This window comes from Lepidochelys kempii, chromosome 1 (genome assembly GCF_965140285.1).
Source record: "Lepidochelys kempii isolate rLepKem1 chromosome 1, rLepKem1.hap1, whole genome shotgun sequence".
Lineage (NCBI taxonomy): Eukaryota > Metazoa > Chordata > Testudines > Cheloniidae > Lepidochelys > Lepidochelys kempii.
In genome coordinates, this window is record NC_136380.1 from 244854902 (window position 1) to 244875915 (window position 21014).

The following is a 21014-nucleotide window of genomic DNA, read 5'->3' on the forward strand; positions in this document are numbered from 1 at the left end:
TGTTTTAACAAATGAGAGGACTGTTCCAGAGTTAAATATAGTCATCAGGAAACAGAGGTTGTGAAGAAAGTCAGCATACATACCATGTTCACTGCATCTTGATCAAAGGGGTTCCACTCTATATTCTGAGGATAGTGTGCCAGAACTTTGGACTTGAAAGTTCTTCTTAAGGGGCTCTGGTCAAAGTTCTCTCCTGGAAGAGATTAGGAAGCAACAGCTTGTCAGAAATAAAGTCATTTCAAGATAACTTGTCTGTGCCATTTTATTTTGCAATTGAATGATCACAGTTATGGAAAAAGTAGAGTGTATATTCATTTTAATAGGCTCACTTCTTTAAGAGAAGCAGAAGAGATTTTGAATGGGAGACTCAAACCTTACCTTCATTATCTTGGATCAAGACTTGTATTACAAGAAAAAAAATAGCACATTCAAACATAATACATAACTCAGTATTTATTGCCTTGAATTCAAATTGTATTAGAGTTTTTAGAATTACTAACTGAGTTTGTTGAAGAAAAACCTCAAGACAGCTGAACCTACAATCTTTTACAGCTATTTTAGTAAGACCTGACAGTTATTACTAAAGCACTTAAAAAAACAATTCACTTGAGTTCCTCTTGCTATTGAGAAAAGTGTGTGCACCTTAAGGCTATTAAAATGACTCAGGGATTGATTTAAAGGATTTTTCCTACCAACACACAAGTGACACGAAGATCAAGCCTTTATTTCCTACATGTCGAACTTCAGAGTGACAGATTTTGCTATAGTTTCCATACGTATCAATATCAAAATTGAAGTTAAACCTCTAGTAAATTAGTAAAATCTAGCCAAATTAACAGACTACAAATAAAATAAGTGTCATGCCGTAGTTGCCAGTGGAGTTATAGCAGAGCATCAGGGAAAGCTATTGTGTAAGCAACAAAATTCCATCTAAATAAGATTTGTTTAGATCTATGAATTACAGTTCCAGGAGAGCTCTCTCAAACTCGACATCAGGTCAAAGGTCTAATGCCACAAACTCCCTTCTTCCTGAATCAAAAAAGATTAATTCATTACAGAAGTATGGTTAATATACCTGTAGTCAGATAATTAACCAATCAAACAAATTAAGAAAATGATTGAGGAAATTAGCACTAATTTCCCAGATGAAATTTTCAACTCTTCCAAAGCGTTTCTCATTTTTAGCCCTAGCTCTTGAAGATTTTAAAAGTTAAAAGCCTAAAAAGTTGAGCTCCTAAATCCATATTTTGGCACGTAACTGATTTTCAGAAAGTCCCACATGACATTCCCAGAAAGCAAACTAGGGAAATATGATCTTGACAAAATTACTATAAAGTGAGTACACAACTGGTTGAAAGATTACTTAAAAAAGTAGTTATCAATGGTTCGCTGTTAACCTGGGAGGTCACATCTAGTGATATTTTACAAGGCTCAGTCCTGGGTTTGGTACTATTCAATATTTTCATTAAATGACTTGGATAATGGAGTAGAGTATGTTCATAAAATTTGCAGATGGCACCAAGTTGGGAGGGGTTGCAAGCACCGTGGAGGACAGGATTAGAATTCAAAATGACTGACAAACTGGAGAATTAGTCTGAATTCAAGAAGATGCACTTGTCTTTATTGAATGCCAAAGTACTTCACTTTGGAAGGAAAAAAAAAAAATCAAATGCACAACTACAAAATGGGAAATAACTGGCTAGGTCTGGGTCGGCAACCTTTGGCACCCAGCCCGTCAGGGTAAAGCCCTGGTGGGCCGGGCTGATTTGTTTATCTGGAGCGTCCGCAGCTTCCACTGGCTGCAGTTCGCTGTTCCCGGCCAATGGGAGCTGTGGGAAGCAGTGGCTAGCACACCACTCTGCCTGCACCACTTCCCGCAGCTCCCATTAGCCAGGAACGGTGAACCGTGGCCAGTGGGAGCAGCAGGGCTCCGTGCCTGTGGAAGCTCCAGATAAACAAACTGGCCCGACCTGCCAGCGGCTTTACCCTGACAGGCTGGGTGCCAAAGGTTGCCAACCCCTAGGCTAGGTGGTAGTACTGCTGAAAAGGATCTGGGGGTTATAGTGGATCACAAACTGAATGTGTGTCAACAATGTGATGCCATTGTGAAAAAGGTTAATATCATTCTGGGGTGTATTAACAGGGATATCACATGTAAGACAAGAGGTAGTTGTCCTGCTCTACTCGCCACTGGTGAGACCTCAGCGGGAATACTGTGACCAATTCTGGATAGGTGTGGATAAACTGGAGACAGCCCAGAGGGGAGCAACAAAAATTATAAAAACCATTTCAAAAACCTGACCTACGAAAAAAAGGTTAAAAAAACTGGACACATTTAGTTTGAGAAAAGACGACTGAGGAGGAACCTGATAAACAGTCTTCAAATATGTTAAGGGCTATTATAAAGAAGACAGTGATCAGTTGTTCTGTGTCCCCTGAAGGCAGGACAACAAGTAATAGGTTTATAATCTGCAGCAAGCAAGATTTAGGTTATATACTAGGAAAAGCTTTCTAATTATAAAGAACTGTTAAGTCCTCGAATACATTTCCAAGGGAGGTTGTGGAATCCCCATTATTGGACGTTTTTAAGAACAGGTTTGACAAACACCTGTCAGGGATGGTCTAGCTTTATTTGGTCCTGCCTCAGCACAAGGGGCTGGATTTGATGGCTTCTCAAGGTTCCTTCCAGCCCTACATTTCTAGGATTCTATGAACATTCAACATTTGATATTGAGGTAAATATTTTATTTAATCTCTTATCTGGGAGACAAGGGCTGAAAGAAAAATGAAAAAAGTATAGGTTTTTAAGTTGTTTAAATTCCAAAGCCTTCAAAAACAGACTCATCTTGAAGTTTTTCAATATTTTCAAAATATTTATCAAAAATATCAAAAAGTTACTGAAAGTTAAATGTTTTGTTTCACAAAAACCTGTTTTTGTAAGTTTGTTTTTAAATATGGGGGGAAATGCACAGTATGTTTTTCCATAAAAAAAGTTTGGTTTTGGAAAAATGTAAATTTTTTGGACGAAAATTTTTTTTTAATTTCAGCCAGCTCTACTGGAGACTATCTATTCCTACAAGAGCAATGAAAACACGGAGTTACTTACTTTCACTTAGACTTTTCCAAAGGCATTGTGGACTGTGATAGTATAATCTAGATTTAAGACTTGGGTGCTCAAATTCATTATCAGAGAGGATGAGATGTTACCCAGGTAAAAGATTCCCATGAACAGCTAAAGAGTTACATTCAGCTCAAAGCTTTCTGGCACAACAATAATCAGGTCTGCACCCTGTACACCTTGAGGCATATAATCTGTATGAACACTCTCCCCACCTCCCAAATAAACTCCATTTGGTCCTTTGCAATCAATGCACTATGAAGCAGCAGAGTGCACATTTTCCAAGGTATACTTGACAACCAGTATTTGTCCTGGGATATTTTGACATTCAGAGAACTATTTACATAAAGCGATTCTCTGAAGATAGGTATTTAAGGGTATGTATACACTATGAAATTAGGTGAATCTTACAGAAGTCGATTTTTAGAAATTTTACACAGTCTATTGCGTATGTCCACACTAAGCGCATTAAATCAATGGAGTGGATCCTCACTACCATGGCTAGCATCGACTTGCAGAGTGGTGCACTGTGGGTAGCTATCCCACAGTTCCAGCAGTCTCTGCCACCCACTGGAATTCTGGGTTAAGCTCCCAATGCCTGATGGGGCAAAAACATTATAGTGGGTGGTTTTGGGTAGATGTCATCAGTTGCCCCTCCCTCCATGAAAGCAACAGCAGACAATCATTTTGTGCCTTTTTTCCGTGCGGGCACCATACTACTTTCAGCAGATGGTGTAGTAGGACTGCTAACGTCGTCATCCATCGCTTTTGCTGCAACTCTGTTCTGCTGCTATTGTCTCAATAGCAAATTTTTCCATGTGGTCTGTCATGAGCTCCCGGGTACATGTGTTCCTCCGCGGGAAATGTGTGCGGTGCTAACCGTCGTCCTCCACTGCTTCTGCTGCAACTCCGCTCTCCTGAATCCACCTTGCAGGTCCTCTCGTCGTTCTCTATAAATATCTGTTTTCGTGGCATCTGTCATCAGCCACTGCTACCGCTGCAACTCTGCTCTCCTGCAGACGCAATATCACGGCAAGCATGGAGCCCACTCAGATCACCGCAGCAGTTATGAGCATTGTAAACACCTCGTGCATTATCCTGCAGTATGTGCAGAACCAGAACCTGCAAAAGCAGGCGAGGAGGTGACGGCAGCATGGTGATGAGAGTGATGAGGACATGGACAAAGACTTCTCTCAAAGTACAGGCCCCGGCAATTTGGACATCCTGGCGGCAATGGGGCAGGTTCATGCTGTGGAATGCCAATCCTGGACCCGGGAAACAAGCACAGACTGGTGGGCCTGCATAGTGTTGCGGGTCTGGGATAATTCCCAGTGGCTGCGAAACTTTCGCATGCGTAAGGGCACTTTCATGGAACTTTGTGACTTGCTTTCCCCTGCCCTGAAGCGCATGAATACCAAGATGAGAGCAGCCCTCACAGTTCACAAACAAGTGGCGATAGCCCTCTGGAAGCTTGCAATGCCAGACAGCTACCGGTCAGTTGGGAATCAATTTGGAGTGGGCAAATCTACTGTGGAGGCTGCTGTGATCCATGTAGCCAACGCAATCATTGAGCTGCTGCTATCAAGGGTAGTGACTCTGGAAAACATGCAGGTCATAGTGGATGGCTTTGCTGCAATGGGATTCCCTAACTGTGGCGGGGTGATAGACGGAACGCATATCCCTGTCTTGGGACCAGACCACCTTGGCAGCCAGTATGTAAACCGCAAGGGTACTTTTCAATGGTGCTACAAGCAGTGGTGGATCACAAGGGACGTTTCACCAACATCAACATGGGATGGCCGGGAAAGGTACATGATGCTCGCGTCTTCAGGAACTCTGGTCTGTTTGAACGGCTGCAGGAAGGGATTTACTTCCCAGACCAGAAAATAACTGTTGGGGATGTTGAAATACCTATAGTGATCCTTGGGGACCCAGCCTACCCCTTAATGCCCTGGCTCATGAAGCCGTACACAGGCACCCTGGACAGTAGTCAGGAGCTGTTCAACTATAGGCTGAGCAAGTGCAGACTGGTGGTGGAGTGTGCATTTGGACATTTAAAGGGTCGCTGGCACAGTTTACAGACTTGGTTAGACCTCAGCGAAACCAACATTCCCATTGCTGCTTGCTGGGTGCTCCACAATCTTTGAGAGAGTAAAGGGGAGATGTTTATGGTGGGGTGGGAGGTTGAGGCAAATCACCTGGCCGCTGATTACACGCAGCCCCTTCGATCACCGCTTGCAGGGGCAATAAAGTCATTGTTGTTTCAAAACCATGCATTCTTTATTAATTCCTGGGAGCCTGGGAGGGGTGGGGGAGGAAGGAAGCACTGGGTGGGGTGGTGGATGAGGGGAGGAGGGAAGGACAAGGCCACACTGCACTTCAAAACTTATTGAATGCCAGCCTTCTGTTGCTTGGGCAGTCCTCTGGGGTGGAGTGGTTGGGTGCCCGGAGGGCCCCCACCCCGCGTTCTTGGGCATCTGGGTGAGGAGGCTATGGAACTTGGGGAGGAGGGTGCGTGGTTACACAGAGGCTGCAGCAGTGGTCTGTGCTCCTGCTGCCTTTCATGCAGCTTCACCAGACGCCAGAGCATATCAGTTTGATCCCCCAGTAGCCTCAGCATTGCATCCTGCCTCCTCTCATCATGCTGCCACCACCTCTCATCTTGCTCGTCCGTCCTGTCCTCGTGTTCATTTTCTGCTTTCCTGGACTTTGCAATTGTCTGCCTCCACACATTCTGCTGAGCTCTTTCAATGCGGGAGGACTGCATGAGCTCAGAGAGCACTTCATCATGAGTGCGGTTTTTTCGCTTTCTTATCTGCGCTAGCCTCTGGGACGGAGATGATAGGGGGAGCGTTAAAACAATTACAGCTGCGGGAGGGGAAAAAAGAGAGAGTAGTATTTAAAAAAAAAAAAAAAAGACATTTTAGAGAACAATGGGTAGACTTTCACAGTGAACCAAGCTGTTAACATTACATAGCACGTGTGCTTTCGGTATAAGGTCGCATTTTGCCTCTTATATGGAGGGCCTGCCAGTTTGGTTCTGGGCTGGGCAACAGAATTCAGTTTGCAGGCAGCCACGGTAAGCCACAGTCTTTCGGCTTCTTCAATCTTTATAACATGTCAGAATGGTTTCAGACAGCAGTGCCCTCCTTTCCCATACCAAGCACCCATTGGGTTGGCCATTTAAAAGGAAGGGCTGCGGTTTTCAGATTAACGTGCAGCACAAACCCAACTAATGCCCGCCCCTACTCCCCACCCAATTCTCTGGGATGATCGCTTCACCTCTTCCTCCCACTGCATGACTAGTATCAGGGAAGATCCCTGCCAGCCAAATGCGAACAGCTCAGTGTGAATGGGCCCCTCCCACTGCACAGCTAAAAGCGGGGATGATTTCTTTTCAGCCAGAGGCAAACAGCCCAGCAGGAATGGCCACCTCTGAATGTCCCCTTAACAGTGTCCCTGGAGGATTTCCACTCTATCCTCAGACACGTTAACAGACTTTTCCAGTAGCTGTACTGACCACGAATGCATCCAAGTCTTCAGGGCAAATTAATCATTAAACACGCTTGCTTTTAAACCATGTATAGTATTTTAAAAGGTACACTCACCAGAGGTGCCTTCTCCAGCTTCATGGTCCAGGAGCCCGCCTTGGAAGGGTTGGGAGGGTATTGGCTCCAGGGTGATAAACAGCTCCTGGCTGTTGGAGAATTTTCTCCGCTTGCCTGTTGTGCACTATCCTCCTCCTCTTCCTTGTCCCCAAAATCCTCATCCCTATTGCGTGAGACTCCCCCCTTGCAGGTGCCCACGGACAGGGGTGGGGTAGTGGTAGGGACAACCCCTACAATTACATGCAGCTCACCATAGAAGTGGCATATCTGGGGCTCTGACCTGGAGTGGCCGTTTGCCTCTTTGGTTTTTTGGTTGGCTTGCCTGAGCTCCTTAATTTTCACGTGGCACTGCTCCAAGTCCCTGTTCTAGCCTCTGTCCATCATGCCCTTGGATATTTTTTCAAATGTATTGGCATTTCATCTTTTGGAACGGAGTTCTGATAGCACGGATTCGTCTCCCCATACAGCGATCAGATCCAGTACCTCCCGTTTGGTCCACGCTGGAGCTCTTTTGTGATTCTGGGACCACACGGTCACCTGTGCTATGAGCTCTGCACAGTTACCTCTGCTGAGGAGTTTGCCGCACTGGCCAATTTCGAAATGAAATTCAAAAGTTCCCAGTGCTTTTCCTGTGTACCTGGCTAGTGCATCTGAGTTGAAAGTGCTGTCCAGAGCGGTCACAATGGAGCACTCTGGGATGGCTCAGAGGCTCTGTCAATACCGTCAAATTGCATCCACACGACCCCAAATTCGACCCGGTGATGTCAATTTCAGCGCTAATCCCCTCACCAGGGAGGAGTACGGAAATAGATTTTAAGAGCCCTTTAAGTTGACAAAAATGGCTTCGTCGTGCAGACGGGTGCAGGGTTAAATAGATCTAATGCTGCTAAATTTGACCTAAACTCGTAGTGTAGACCAGAGCTAAGATTCATACTAAGGAGCCTCTCTCAGACTAAGAGAAATTTAATTAACAAAAAGAATAAGGGTACAAGGAACCTTTAAGATGGATCAAGGAAAGAAACATGTTTAAATAATTAAGACAGCCCATATATGAATCTCCAGAACAGAACTGGGGTTAAAATATTAACTACTTAATGACCTATCTTAAAACAATGGTGTAGAATCAGCTTAAAGAAATAATGTTAAAAGGGAAAGTAGCTAAAAATTATACATATAATAAAAAGCTCTTCCAACATGCAGCATTCGAGGTGTAAGTTATATGTCAAGACAGGATTCTAGATTGCAAAGCAGCCACTTAAAATTTTTGCAGATTTGATGAAACTGGCCCAAGGGTGGCTGCCAACTCTCAAATAGCTCTGCCGCCACTCAACCACTTCGCATGGGCAGAGGCAGCTGTTCTGCATTTGCCTCACACTGGCGGCACAAAAGGAACAAACACCTAGCTTGAAATCCCTCCAACATGGGGGATTTCCAGCAAATAGAGTTGGCATAGCCAGCTCCTACAACTCCCTCTCCCCCCACCCTTGACACAGTGACTTCTCAGGGAAAGCAATGGGAGTGGTCCCAGGGGATAGGCAGAGAATCATGGAGTCATAATTGGCTCATGGAGAGGGGAAGGGCTGTCAGAGTGATTTTAAAAATGTGGATTAGCATTATTCCACAGAAAGTTCCCATTTCTAAGAGTGTGCCAGAGACAAATGGCATTTCTAGTACACTCAGAGTGGCATCTAAGTACCCTGAGTAGTTAATCAGTACTGCTCTATTATTTTCATTAGCACTTTCAAGGCAAACAAAATTGACTGTTTGCCATGAAAAACAAGATCTCCAATGAAAAATGTGAAATTAAGGTTTTCACCTGAGTTTTTGTTTTGCATTTACTGCACTTGTGTACAAAAAGCCTTAGAAGATGTAAGTGTGACAGATGAAGCAGTCAAATTTACAGGTGAGGAAAGAGTTCTGGAGGTAGGTTGTGATGGCTGTTGACTGGAGCCAGGTAGTCTGCCATTGGGCTCTCATTATTGCATCCGATGAAGTGAGCTGTAGCTCACGAAAGCTTATGCTCAAATAAATTGGTTAGTCTCTAAGGTGTCACAAGTACTCCTTTTCTTTTTGCGAGATTTAGTAGTATATTTGACAGTAACTACTTGAGAATGAAAAATGTACTTTTTTTACATCTGTAGCCACTTGTAGGTCCCTTCATCCCATCTGTCCAATGCACTAAATACCTCCAGCAGAGGTGATGCTGCATCTAGCCACATAGCTTCATTTCATCAGACAGACAAGAATGAAGAGCAAGTGAAAGATGGGGAAAATATACAAAGAAACTAACTCCTGGAAAAATGTCTCCATTCAGAAACAGAAAAGAACCAGAGAGGAAACATCGCTAGCAGAATAACTAATCCAGGGAGCAGAGTGTCATAGGAACCTTAAGCAAACCTGGAGTTTAGTCCTAATCTGTAGATATCTTGTATTTAAGCTTTCAGTTCACTGATAAGGAATGGACTCCCACATGGTCAGCATTTGGCTATGCCTATTGAAAGGAAGGCACCCACTCCTATTGGGCCGTAACCAGGACGGGATGAGTAGCGCAGCTGCTCAGGGTGCAAAGTTGCAGGGGCGGGAAAATGGGGCGGAAAAAAATGATGGGGGAAAAAATAGGGAGGGACGCAAATACGTTTGCTTGGCCCGGGTGCTAAAATACCCAGTTACGATGCTGCATTGGGTCATCTTGTTAGTCCTGATAAGGTATATGGAGGACAGAGCCACAGCAGTTTTCCACAAGCAGAACCCAACTTCCTGTTGCATTAAGTTCCAGCTGAAAGAAACTTTTGGGTTTACAAGTAGCAGTAATACTTGGAGGAAACTAGTTATGAATATGGAAACTTATTTAGTTGTATAAATCTGTGGTAACAACAACTAGCAATCCTACTGAACTGGGATTTCCAAATGATTCAGAAGATACAGACCATATTATGCCAATTTAATAAAAAAAATTTGGACATGATTTTCAGAGGTACTGGATGTTTATAGTTCCCACTGACTCAAAATGGGAGCTACTGGTCTATAGCACCTCAAAGATCAGTCCCTGTATCTTTTGAGAAAGTTGTCTAACATTTAATAGAGTGTTTCCTGTAGTAGTCATCAATGAAAGAGTATAAAACGTTTTTATAAAGGAAATTTGCCACAAGTAGAATGAATTAGAGACTTTTGAGCCATTGATTGAGTGAGCCTTTAGAAGATGGGGATGAAAATATGTGAATAAGGGAAGCCACATTAAACTGATACTCACACAATTTATTAACACAGCCAGGATCAGATTACTTTTTCCTCACATAGTCCTGATATCTGCCAGCTTCAGCCCATTCTCTGCACTGTGACAGTGTTTCCCTGATCTGTGCTACAGAAAGTGTCCGTTTTAATATCCATTGTATCTTGCAGAACCATATATTTAAATTCCTTGGATTCCGAGTAGTAACTCGGAAGCATCCTCAAAAGGCTATTGGATCTGTCACTTACAAGAAAAGGCCACACATGGCTAACCATATCAACAGAGCCAGAGCTGGATTTATCTCCAGAAGATACACCACCTCCCAATTCTGTAGCTAAGAGGTTTATGTTAATTAACGATTGATACATTGACATCTGCCAGTCCTGGAACAAAGAGCAATACACAGCTCTTCTGAAGCACCTTGTACCTAATTTTATCAAGACATTTTACAGGTAGAAGGCTTCCTGTGTGTCTATTTATCTACTTAAAGGTATCTGACACATACAGTATGTAGTGTAATACTCATTTCCCTCAGGCACTCCCTACTCGACAGATCTGAGCTCTGGTCCTTATCCAATTGACCCAGCTTTTATTGTAGAGGCACCTAGCGTCACCATCAAATCCTATTCTGGCCAACGCTTACAGCGGCACTGATTGAGTCCAAAACTGCAACATTCAACACCTCAGCTGGCAAGAGCCACACTAGGACCTTCATTGAAGGTGGAGGGTATGATCGCAGAATGCTCCTCCTTCAAAAAGCCAGAACACCACATATTCTTTCCTTCTCTGGTGGTAAAAGGTTTACCAAGCCACCATCACCACCCAACAAATGGGAACAAATATAGCTATCAATTTTATTTCAGAAATAACCAAGAGATTCTGTCATTGAGGATTTGCATGAACTTCTGAAGGACTCAACAGCAAAAATGAACCACAGGGTTTTTTTGTTTTTTGTTTTTTGTTTTTTTTTTAAGTTCTCCTTTCCACAGTCTGAAGCACACAATGGTCCAACATAATCAGAAGCTAGTGAGAAGGGTAACACTAATTTGCCTCTGTCCAAACCAAGTGGATCATGAAAGCTCAGGATTTTTTTAACCAGTCTATTCAGGGAGTAGATAGAGTTTACATGTTGATAGTGATGAAGAAGCCTAGCATTTTTGCTGCCAAAACCTGAGCTTCTTGAAGCCATCTGTGTGTATGAAAGCCCAGTTTCTCAAAAAGTCAGTGTCCATAGAAATGTTCAGAAATCGAAGACTTTGAGGCCATATGACCCAGGAAAATGGATGGCACAGATAAAACTTACCTTTATCAAAAAAGTCTGCAATGCCTACAATTTATTAGGATAACGTTTTTGTTTTTTTAAAGCAAAAAAACATACAGTTTTCTTAGCCACGAATTGAAAGACAGAAGGAAGCAGCCAAGAAGCCACACCAAAATCATTTTCATTGACTGATCAATTGCAAGGCAGAGCATAGAACATTGCACCCTCCACAAAAGGCTGTTCTGGGGCACCAGAGAGACTGAACAAGGACATTTATAAGTAACTTCAATTAAGTTGAGGAGGGCACAGCAGAAGCATGTCTGGGATTGTGCCTTCTAATAGAGCTCTTAGTTGTGAGGGTGAAATGTCATCATTTAATCAACCTACAAAAAGGAACTCCCACCCAAATATGACATGACAGAATCAGAAAGAATAATCAAATCCACTCTGGAAAGAAAACGGGAAAGATAAGTCACAGCAGGCAGAACCTTCTTGGCAAACATGAAGGGATCAGCATCTGATGAAGTGAGCTGTAGCTCACAAAAGCTTATGTTCAAATAAATTTGTTAGTCTCTAAGGTGCCACAAGTACTCCTTTTCTTTTTGCGAATACAGACTAACACGGCTGTTACTCTGAAACCCATCTGAATACAAATGCTCTTTATGATAGGAACTCCCACCATTGGTGGTATTGGACTGCTGAGTCACACCTAGCATGGAGAGAGACTTTACCTTGACAGTATTTTCAGGCACTAAGTGAATTATGATTTAATCGAATGAGCATGTTCGCCTGAGAGATTCCAAAAAAATTTACATCTCTAAACTGTCATTAGCAGAAGGTACTATATTTGAGCCTGGCTTTTAAAATGGAACCCAGCTTCTTATCACCAGGAGCCAGATACTGATGCTATTAATTGCACAGTATTCCACAACAGATTCCATTTACTTCAAACTCACAGACGAAGGTTAGCAAGGTTAGCCATCTAGCCCTAAATTAAGCCCTTGAACTATTAGGTTAATACATCAGATTAATATTTATAGTATCTCGCATATTTTAATAAATGATAATATGTCCGATTAAGTTCCACTGTAAATGGATACTTAATTCTACTTAGTGATACTTGTATCAGAATTATAATGCTGCAATTTTTAGCTTAAAACAAATAAAATCTTAATTTTTTTCTGCTAAATGTAGTTTAGTTCAGATTTACAAGTGAGGGGCTAGGTGATGAATGCTGCTGCTAAATAAAGCGAAACTGTGTTAATTTAATTTTAGAATGTTAAGTAGACTCCATGAAGCTGTTACATAAAATATTATTGTCCATTTAGGGTGCAGGATAAAATTACTTGGGTGAAAGGCAAAAGGTTTTTAGACTGTCATCCATGATCAGTCTCATTTCTGGAGTGACTGCTCACAAACTAAAACAAGGAGTGTTGGGATTTTAAACAAACACATTTAAATATTAGCTCTCACAGCTAGAGGAGGCATACATAGATGCATATTAAATTGGCAAAGTTCCCTCATTCCACACCCTGTAGCCTGAGGAATTTTAACTGTGTAGTTGATTACAAATTCTGGAACATGACTACTGAAATAAAAATATATTCTAACTCCTTTAGAGAGACCTACTGGGAGCGTGCACAATACTGCACATCATGCTGACAACCTTTGTTAGCTGTCATTTCTCATTAAATTGGTTCAGCATGTCCTAATGATTGTGCTATCTCCCAGTAGAATGAACTTTAGAACCAAAGTCTACTGGACAATTGTATCACATTACATGAGAAGTTAAGTACACAGAATGCTGAACGGAGGGCGGAAGCAGGGAAGAGTAATGCTTGGAAAGGGAGCAACTATGCTGTTAATTGCTGGGTTTTAGAACTGAGCGGATGTAGCTGGAAAACAGTAGTGCATAGCTTCTTAACGTTATATTTAGGGACATGTCATTAACCATTCAATATTCAGGAATACTTATAGGGCACCTCTCCCATCAAATACTCTGGTTACTGTTAGACTATTGCTTTGCAGTTGTTTTAGATGGGGCTACGGCAGACGATAAAGAGTTCTAGAACTAAAATTAAAAATATACAATGAATTTATTCAACAGGATGCCTGTGTGTAGGTGGGGTTGTATATTCAGTGCAACACTTGCTCTCCAATTTTTAATAGAAATACGTAAACATCCTAGTTGAGTGAGTACAAGCGACTCTTTGATAGGGCATCTGACTCTCCACTCTGTCTGGAAAATTTTTAATTGTTAACCTCAAACATGCTATTTCCTGTAATCTAATGAAGCACATTTTTCAATGTAGATCTTAAAAAACAAACAAAAAAACCCAGCAACCCATATGAGCCTCTGTAGTAGGAATTAGTGGGAAAAGACACCACTCAAAAACATTGCTTTATACCTGCATATTAGGCAGAGTTGGAATCTGTGATAAAGTATCTATTGATATAGTAACTTCACATAAAAGAATTGTTTAGATTCTGTCACTAAGCAGACAAAATATACCTAATACATACATGAAAGGATTTCCACCAACTAGACTTCAGGGGAAATTAAGTTTCTCTTCTAAGAGAGAAGCATATCTGCCAAGAGAGCTTTAGGGAAAGAATAAAATTTAAATAGCCACTGATTCAAGTTAAGTTATAGACTAAAGGTGCAATATTTAATTTTGAGCCTTAATTTGAGTTGATTCAAGGGAAGTTATAAGATGGAGAATATTTAAAAAAAAAAAAAAAAGGCACAGAGGGCATGGAGTTCTGATTTTTAAACCCCCTTTTTACCTGAGGTTCTGTTTGCAGTATCTGAGCTCTTGACATGGCGATCTGCTTCTAGCCACTGGTATAAGACTATATAACATAACAGAAACAAAAACAAAAAGCATGTATGAACAAACAAAAGATACACAAAACTCAAAAATGTGAAGTAGAAAAAAAATCTTTCCTTCCTAGCCCTTCTCTGAAAGTTTTTACAACATGTCTAACTGAAATGTTCTCTCTCCCAGCAGATGCTTTGTTACCCTTCCATAGAAAACTGTTTGAAAAATATTTAAAGGTAAGTAGCATGTCCCAGGTAAAAAAGATGCAACCCCAGAAATAAAAATCAAGATGAGAACACAGATCATCATGTGTTGGGCACTAGATAAATGAACTGCAGATCAAATCCACAAAACCGAAATATAAATTTGTCTTGTAATTCAGTGCTGTAATGCAATTCAACTGGCTCCAAAAAGTGAATTAAAACAGATTCGCACTACTGCGCTCCTTGTTGGTCAATTGTCTATGGCACCAGGAACTTAAGAGTCCATGAATAGGGCTGCCAGGTGTCCGGTTTTCGATCAGAAAGTCCGCTAAAAGGGGATCTGTGCAGCATTTAGTCAGCACCACTGACCGGACACCAAAAAAGTCTGGTTACCAGAGTAACCACAGTTGCTGCTAGAGGAGGAGGGATCCAGACAGCACGCAGCATTTGAGGAGCAGAGCAGGCAGCTGGGCTCACCGCCCATGAGAGCCCATCCCACCTTCTCAGTGTCCCAGGGCCCCGGCTCTCTCCAGACCCTTGCTCCAGGGACTGAGGTCCCCCAGCCCTGCCCAAAGTGGGCAGGCAGGCAGGCTTTGCATCAGCTCAGCCCAGCCCAGCTCTGCAGGCAGCAGCTGAGTTCTGGGGGTGGGGCGGGGGGGGGGGGAAGAAGTGAGCAACGGGGGGGAAGGGAGAGGAGTGGACAGTGAGCAATGGGGGTGGCCTGTAGTGTTCAGTTTTGAAAAATGGGCAAGTTGGCAACCTTATTCATGAATGATCGCTTCTCCTAATTGTCTATCACTTGGAAAGACATTCCTCTGCAGATGACTGAGAGAAGTGCTTTTAATAAAGAGATCTAGAATGGAATTTTTGTTTTTTAGGAGAAAACTTCTTGTTCCTCGGGTTGACAGTGGGTTCTAATTCTCTCCATCAGTTACAGCATACTGGTTACACTTACAACCTGTAAAGCAATGGTTTTCTACTCCAGAAACCTTAAATTATTTCACTCCCAAGTTCTGAGACACCTTAAAAAAAACAAAAAACCCCAACACTTATTTGAATCTAATCATTAAATAGAATAGAGGACTTAAGAAAACCTGTTGCCTGGGGGATTCCTAGGGTCAGACAAAGGAAGAAAAATTAGTTAGGGAGACCACCAGCTAGGAAAAGTGTACGATTCTTTTGCCCACAAGTTCTCCCTCTTTAGTGGCAGAAGAGTCCATTGGGGGGGGGGAAGGGGGGGGTTCTTTGCCTCTTCTAAAAACTCAGTTATTCCGGGAAGAGCACAAGGAGGCTGTCCAAGTAGACACATAACCACAGTCAGCTCTCACTTATGAAATTCCCAGTGCTCCAAGCTCTTTTAGTTAAATCCAGGATGTCTAATCACTGTACACTAATAAATAACCAGAGTGACTCTACAAGTATCTGCTTTGATTGGCTGCCACCATCAAAACTCCTAACTTAAACAGTTTTTAAAAAAATCATACCCTATGGACATAAGGGAGTTAGGCTCTCAACTACCAACAATTTTAAAACTATCTGCCTTATCTTCAGCAGGAAGAGATAGCAAGAAGAATGGAGATACACAGGATAACGGGGAAAATGGGGCAACCCAATGTGCTGTGGACACATGTATCTAAATCCTGGAGTGTATAACCAAAGTACAAAGATTTATGTAATCAGACGGTTAAGCAGCTACACAAGTTAATAATGTAGCTGAAGTTGATGTACTTAAATCGACTTACTGTGATGAACTGACTGCTGCCACTCCCCCATCGACTCTGCCTGCACCTCTCGTGGCGCTGGAGTACAAGAGTCGATAGGAGAGCGCTTGGGGGTCGATTTATCATGTCTAGACTAGACACGATAAATGGATCCCAGCTGGATCGATCACTGCCCACCGATCTGGTGGGCAGTGAAGATGTACCCTTACAGGCAGCATCTGGACACAAATCTTTAGTCTGTCCCATTAAAAGGCCAACAACAAAAAAGTGCTGCTCTTTTATCCTTTGAGGTACCCCTATGCTTAAGCTTGTGAGCATTCTGAATCCTTGAAGCCACAAAAAGAATAAGCATCTGTACTAGCTTGAAAAGCAGAGTTTGAGTGATAGATTTAAGTGAATTTTAACTTAAGCTTCATACACCATTATTGAATGCATTCTCCTGACATCTTTCAGCACACCATGCTATTTAAGTAGTTGCATATTGAGCTAAAAGGATTTAGCCTCCCATTCTTTACATACTTGATCAAGTCCCCAAAATAGATGCGGATTGCTGTCTTCAGCCCTGCTTCAGAAAAGCTTTCAAGTGCATGCTTTAGTCCAGGGGTTCTCAAATTGGGGATTGGGACCTCACAGGGGGTTGCAAGGTTATTACGGGGGGGAGAGGGGGTCGTGAGCGGTCAGCCTCCACCCCAAACCCTGCTTTGTCTCCAGCATTTAGAATGGTGTTAAATATATAAAAAAGTGCTTTTAATTTATGGTGGTGGTGGGTGGGGGGTTTGCACTCAGATGCTTCCTATGTGAAAGGGGTCACCAGTACAAAAGTTTGAGAACCACTGCTTTAGTCCCACTGATTTTGCCAATGGGATTTAAATTGGTTCTTCAGTGTTTTCCTCAGTCCATGCTCATCTTTAGTCCATATTTACTCCGACCTCCCATCCATGTCTCACTAGCCTAAACATACATAAATACAGGATCAGATTCTGACACAATTACTTCTCATTGAATAGCACCTTTCTCCATGAGAAGTGCCACTGAAGTGGACTGGAAAACAGAAATATCAAAGAGCAGGAGTGAGGCGCATCAAAATCTGTCCCTTAGCTAATAGAGTAGCTGCTCAATGGCAGAAAGAGGTTTTTCCAACCCTTCTTTATACAGCATGAAATACACTTTCAGTATGGTGGATTGGTACAGCATTTAGTAGCTTCTTTACCATATTGTAAAGGATGTAGACATCTTGGGAAGAAAACAGCCAAAGTGCAGCATGTTAATGTAGAGACAACGTATTCCATTTCTCTTGCTAGTGCCTATTATTCTTTATATAGACAATCTGACCTCTGGTGGACATGGGGAAGAGAAGGAGGGAATGTACTTGAACCCTAGTCAAGTCAAGCCTCTTCAAGGTGTTTCAAATTGGACACCGTAAAACTGAATCACTGAAAATCACTAGTCACGTAAAGTCTTGGCCAGTACCTCTACATAAAAGAGCTTGATAAAAATCACAGCTGAAACAACGATATATGAATTCTGTTGCCAATATTAGAAAATGGACAGAAGCGCACCAAAATTAATTTGTGAGGAAAGTTCAGTAAGTTAGCAGGTTCCCAGGGTCTGCACAGCACTCTGTTGCCAATCAAAGCTGTGACAACAAAAAACAAAAAATAAAGCACCACAAAAAAGTCCCCAAAACCAAAATCCTAGAAGCTCAGTATTGCACAACACTATAAAGTAAGCTACCAATTATAATCAACCCAGAGATAGACTGTAATTAAAATCAAGGCATTAGTTTCTCACTGAATTTTAGCAGCTCCAACAGGATACCGCCTATTCTGCGATACGTAGGTTAAACAACATGCAAGGGATCTACTCAACTTGTAGCATTTCTGTTGCCTGATAGCAACAGAGGGACCTGCTGTCACTTTGATTGAACCAAATCAATTACAACTCTGTCCTCTACCTCACTATCTCCCTCCCTTCTTCATTCCCAACTCAAGTCAGAGAGTCAATATAAATATATTCATCCAGACCACATCACACGATCTATTGTCTACAGCCAAGCTCTAAGATACAAGCGCATTTGCTCCAACCCCTCAGACAAACACCTCCAAGATCTCTATTAAGCATTCTTACAACTACAATACCCACCTGCAAAGTGAAGAAAGACTGACAGAGCCAGAAGAGTACCCAGAAGTCACCTACTCCAGGACAGGCCCAACAAAGAAAGTAACAGAACCCCACTAGCCGTCACCTTCAGCACCCAACTCTCCAACGCATCATCAAGGATCTACAACCTATCTTGAAGGACTACCCATCACTCTCACAGATCTTGGGAGACAGGCCAGTCCTTGCTTACAGACAACCCCCCGACCTGAAGCAAATACTCAACAGCAACCACACACCACACAACAAAAACACTAACCCAGGAACCTATCCTTGCAACAAAGCCCTATGCCAACTGTGTCCACATACCTATTCAGGGGACACCATCATAGGGCCGAATCACATCAGCCACTCTATCAGAGGCGCGTTCACCTGCACTTCTACCAATGTGATATATCCCAACACGTGCCAGCAATGCCCCTCTGCCATGTACATTGGTCAAACTGGACAGTCTCTACGTAAAAGAATAAATGGACATAAATCAGATGTCAATAATTATAACATTTATAAACCAGTCGGAGAACACTTCAATCTCTCTGGTCACTCAATGTCAGACCTAAAAGTCACAATTCTCAAAAAAACCCCAAAAACCACAGACTCCAACGAGAGACTGCTGAATTGGAATTAATTTGCAAACTGGACGCCATTAAATTAAGCTTGAATAAAGATTGGGAGTGGATGGGTCATTATACAAAGTAAAAACTGTTTTCCCATGTTAATCCCCCTCCCCCTCCCCGTTACTCACACCTTCTTGTCAACTGTTTGAAATGGGCCATCCTGATTATCACTACAAAAGTTTTTTTTCTTCTCCTGCTAATAACAGCCCACCTTAATGGATTGGTCTTGTTACAGTTGGAATGGCAACACTCATTTTTTCATGTTCTCTGTGTATATATATCTTCCTACTGTATTTTCCACTGCATGCATCCGATGAAAGGGGGTTTAGGCCACAAAAGTTTATGCCCAAACAAATTTGTTAGTCTCTAAGGTGCCACAAGTACTTCTCTTTTTTTTTTAAATATAAAGAATGATCAAATGAAATTCATAGGCAGCAGGTGTAAAAAAACAAACAAAAGGAAGTATTTCTTCACACAACGCACAGTCAACCTGTGGAACTCTTTGCCAGTGGATGTTGTGAACGCCAAGCTTATAAAAGGGTTTAAGAAAGAACTAGATAAGTTCATGGAGGATAGTCAATCAATGGCTATTAGCCAGGGATGGTGTCACTAGCATCTGTTTGCCAGAAGCTGGGAATGGGTGACAGGGGATGGATCACTTGATGACTACCTGTTCTGTTCATTCCCTCTGAAGCACTTGGCATTGGCCACTGTCGGAAGACAGGATACTGGGCTAGATAGACCTTTGGTCTGACCAAATATGGCCGTTCTTCTGCAAGTACTAGCACAAGAAATTTAAGTATTAGGTCTTCATATTAACATGCTATACTTGAACTTTTTATTTATTTATTTTTAAAAGCAATTTGAAGTTTTTAATTTGCTCTTCATAATGTGAGAAGATTCAGTTTTTTAAAATTATAATACGTCATTATATTTTCCCATTCCGGAACAATTGCATCGCATAAGAGAATTCTGAACAGTACTCCTTTGATGCTTGATGTTTCTACCTTACAACAAAAGATGAGTCATGCACTTGATTTGCTCACCGTAAAGTTGTATTGTTTGGGTTAAACATAATGAAATGTTCCAAGTTCATTTTTTGCAAGTGCCAACAAACTTAAGCTGCTAACTAAACATTTAAAAGTCAAGCTTCTGTAAGGACTTGTTCATGCTTTACTTAAGTGCTTTATCTCAAGATCTGTTTTTCTGATTTCTGAAGGCATCCATTTTTTAATTTTTTTTTTTAAAAGGGAAATAGGAGGAAATATTTTCCTACTGAATTCTCCAATCTGAAAATCCTGCTGAAGTCTTCTACAATGAAAGGGTTTTGTTTTGTATTTTATACAAGTGGAAGGGAGAAGAAATATGTCTTCCTTGTAATACAAAAAAAGCCCTAAAGCAAAAAAATATAGTAGAAGAATGAACTTTTTATACAATGAGAAATAAAGCTGCCCAGCATTCAGAATGAAAACCTCTATTTAGTGGTATTTTTTTTAATTTGGATATTTTAAGGGCCTTGGTACTTATCCTGCAGATACTTGATATAGACTCAGACTTTAAGGCTAGAAAGGACCCTTAGCGATCATCTAGTCTGACATCCTGCATGTTGCAGACTACAGAACCCCACCCACCTGCTCCTGTAATAGGCCCATCACCTCTGGCTGAGTTACTGAAGTAATCAAATATGATTTAAAGACTTTGAGCTACAGAGAGTCCATCATTTACACTAGTTTAAACCTGCAGTTGACTTGTGTCCCATGTTGCAGAGGAAGGCAAAAAAGACACAAGGGTATCTGCCAATCTGACTTGGAGGAAAATTCCTTCTTGACCCAAACTATGGCAGTCAGTTGGACCCTGCGCATTTTGGCAAGACCATCTGGGAAAGAATTCGATATGGTAACTCAGAGCCCTCCCCATCACCAGCCATCAGAGATATTTGCTACTAGTAGTCACATTCCATTGTGGGCAGTTTCACCACACCATCCGCTCCATAAATTTAACAAACTCAATCTTGAAGCCAGTTGGGTTTTTCATCTGCACTGCTCCCCTTGGAAGGCTGTTCCAGAACTTCACCCCTCTGATTGTTCATCTAATGTCAAGCCTAAATTTGTTGCTGGCCAGTTTACAGCCATGTGTTCTTGTATCAACTCTGGTGCTTAACATGAATAACTCCTCTCTCTCCCCTAATATTCATCCCTATGATGTACTAATGGAGAGCAATCATATCTCCCTCTCCGCCTTCCTTTGGTTAGGCTGAACAAGCCAAACTGAGTCTCCT

The 21014-nt window shown here is 42.0% G+C and overlaps 1 protein-coding gene across 4 annotated transcripts in view; it reads right to left on the bottom strand.

The window, feature by feature from the left end:
• The window catches only part of DENND5B (DENN domain containing 5B), a 167768-nt gene that overhangs the window by 83952 nt on the left and 62802 nt on the right, over nucleotides 1-21014 (bottom strand). For 3 of the 4 annotated variants that reach the window (XM_073321415.2, XM_073321442.2, XM_073321433.2), the window contains exons 2-3: nucleotides 14004-14069; nucleotides 84-193 (exon numbers count right to left, since the gene is read on the bottom strand). In XM_073321415.2, the coding sequence (XP_073177516.1) occupies nucleotides 84-193; nucleotides 14004-14069 (176 nt within the window). The remainder of the gene's footprint in view (nucleotides 1-83; nucleotides 194-14003; nucleotides 14070-21014) is intronic. The other variant, XM_073321423.2, reaches the window with a different exon arrangement.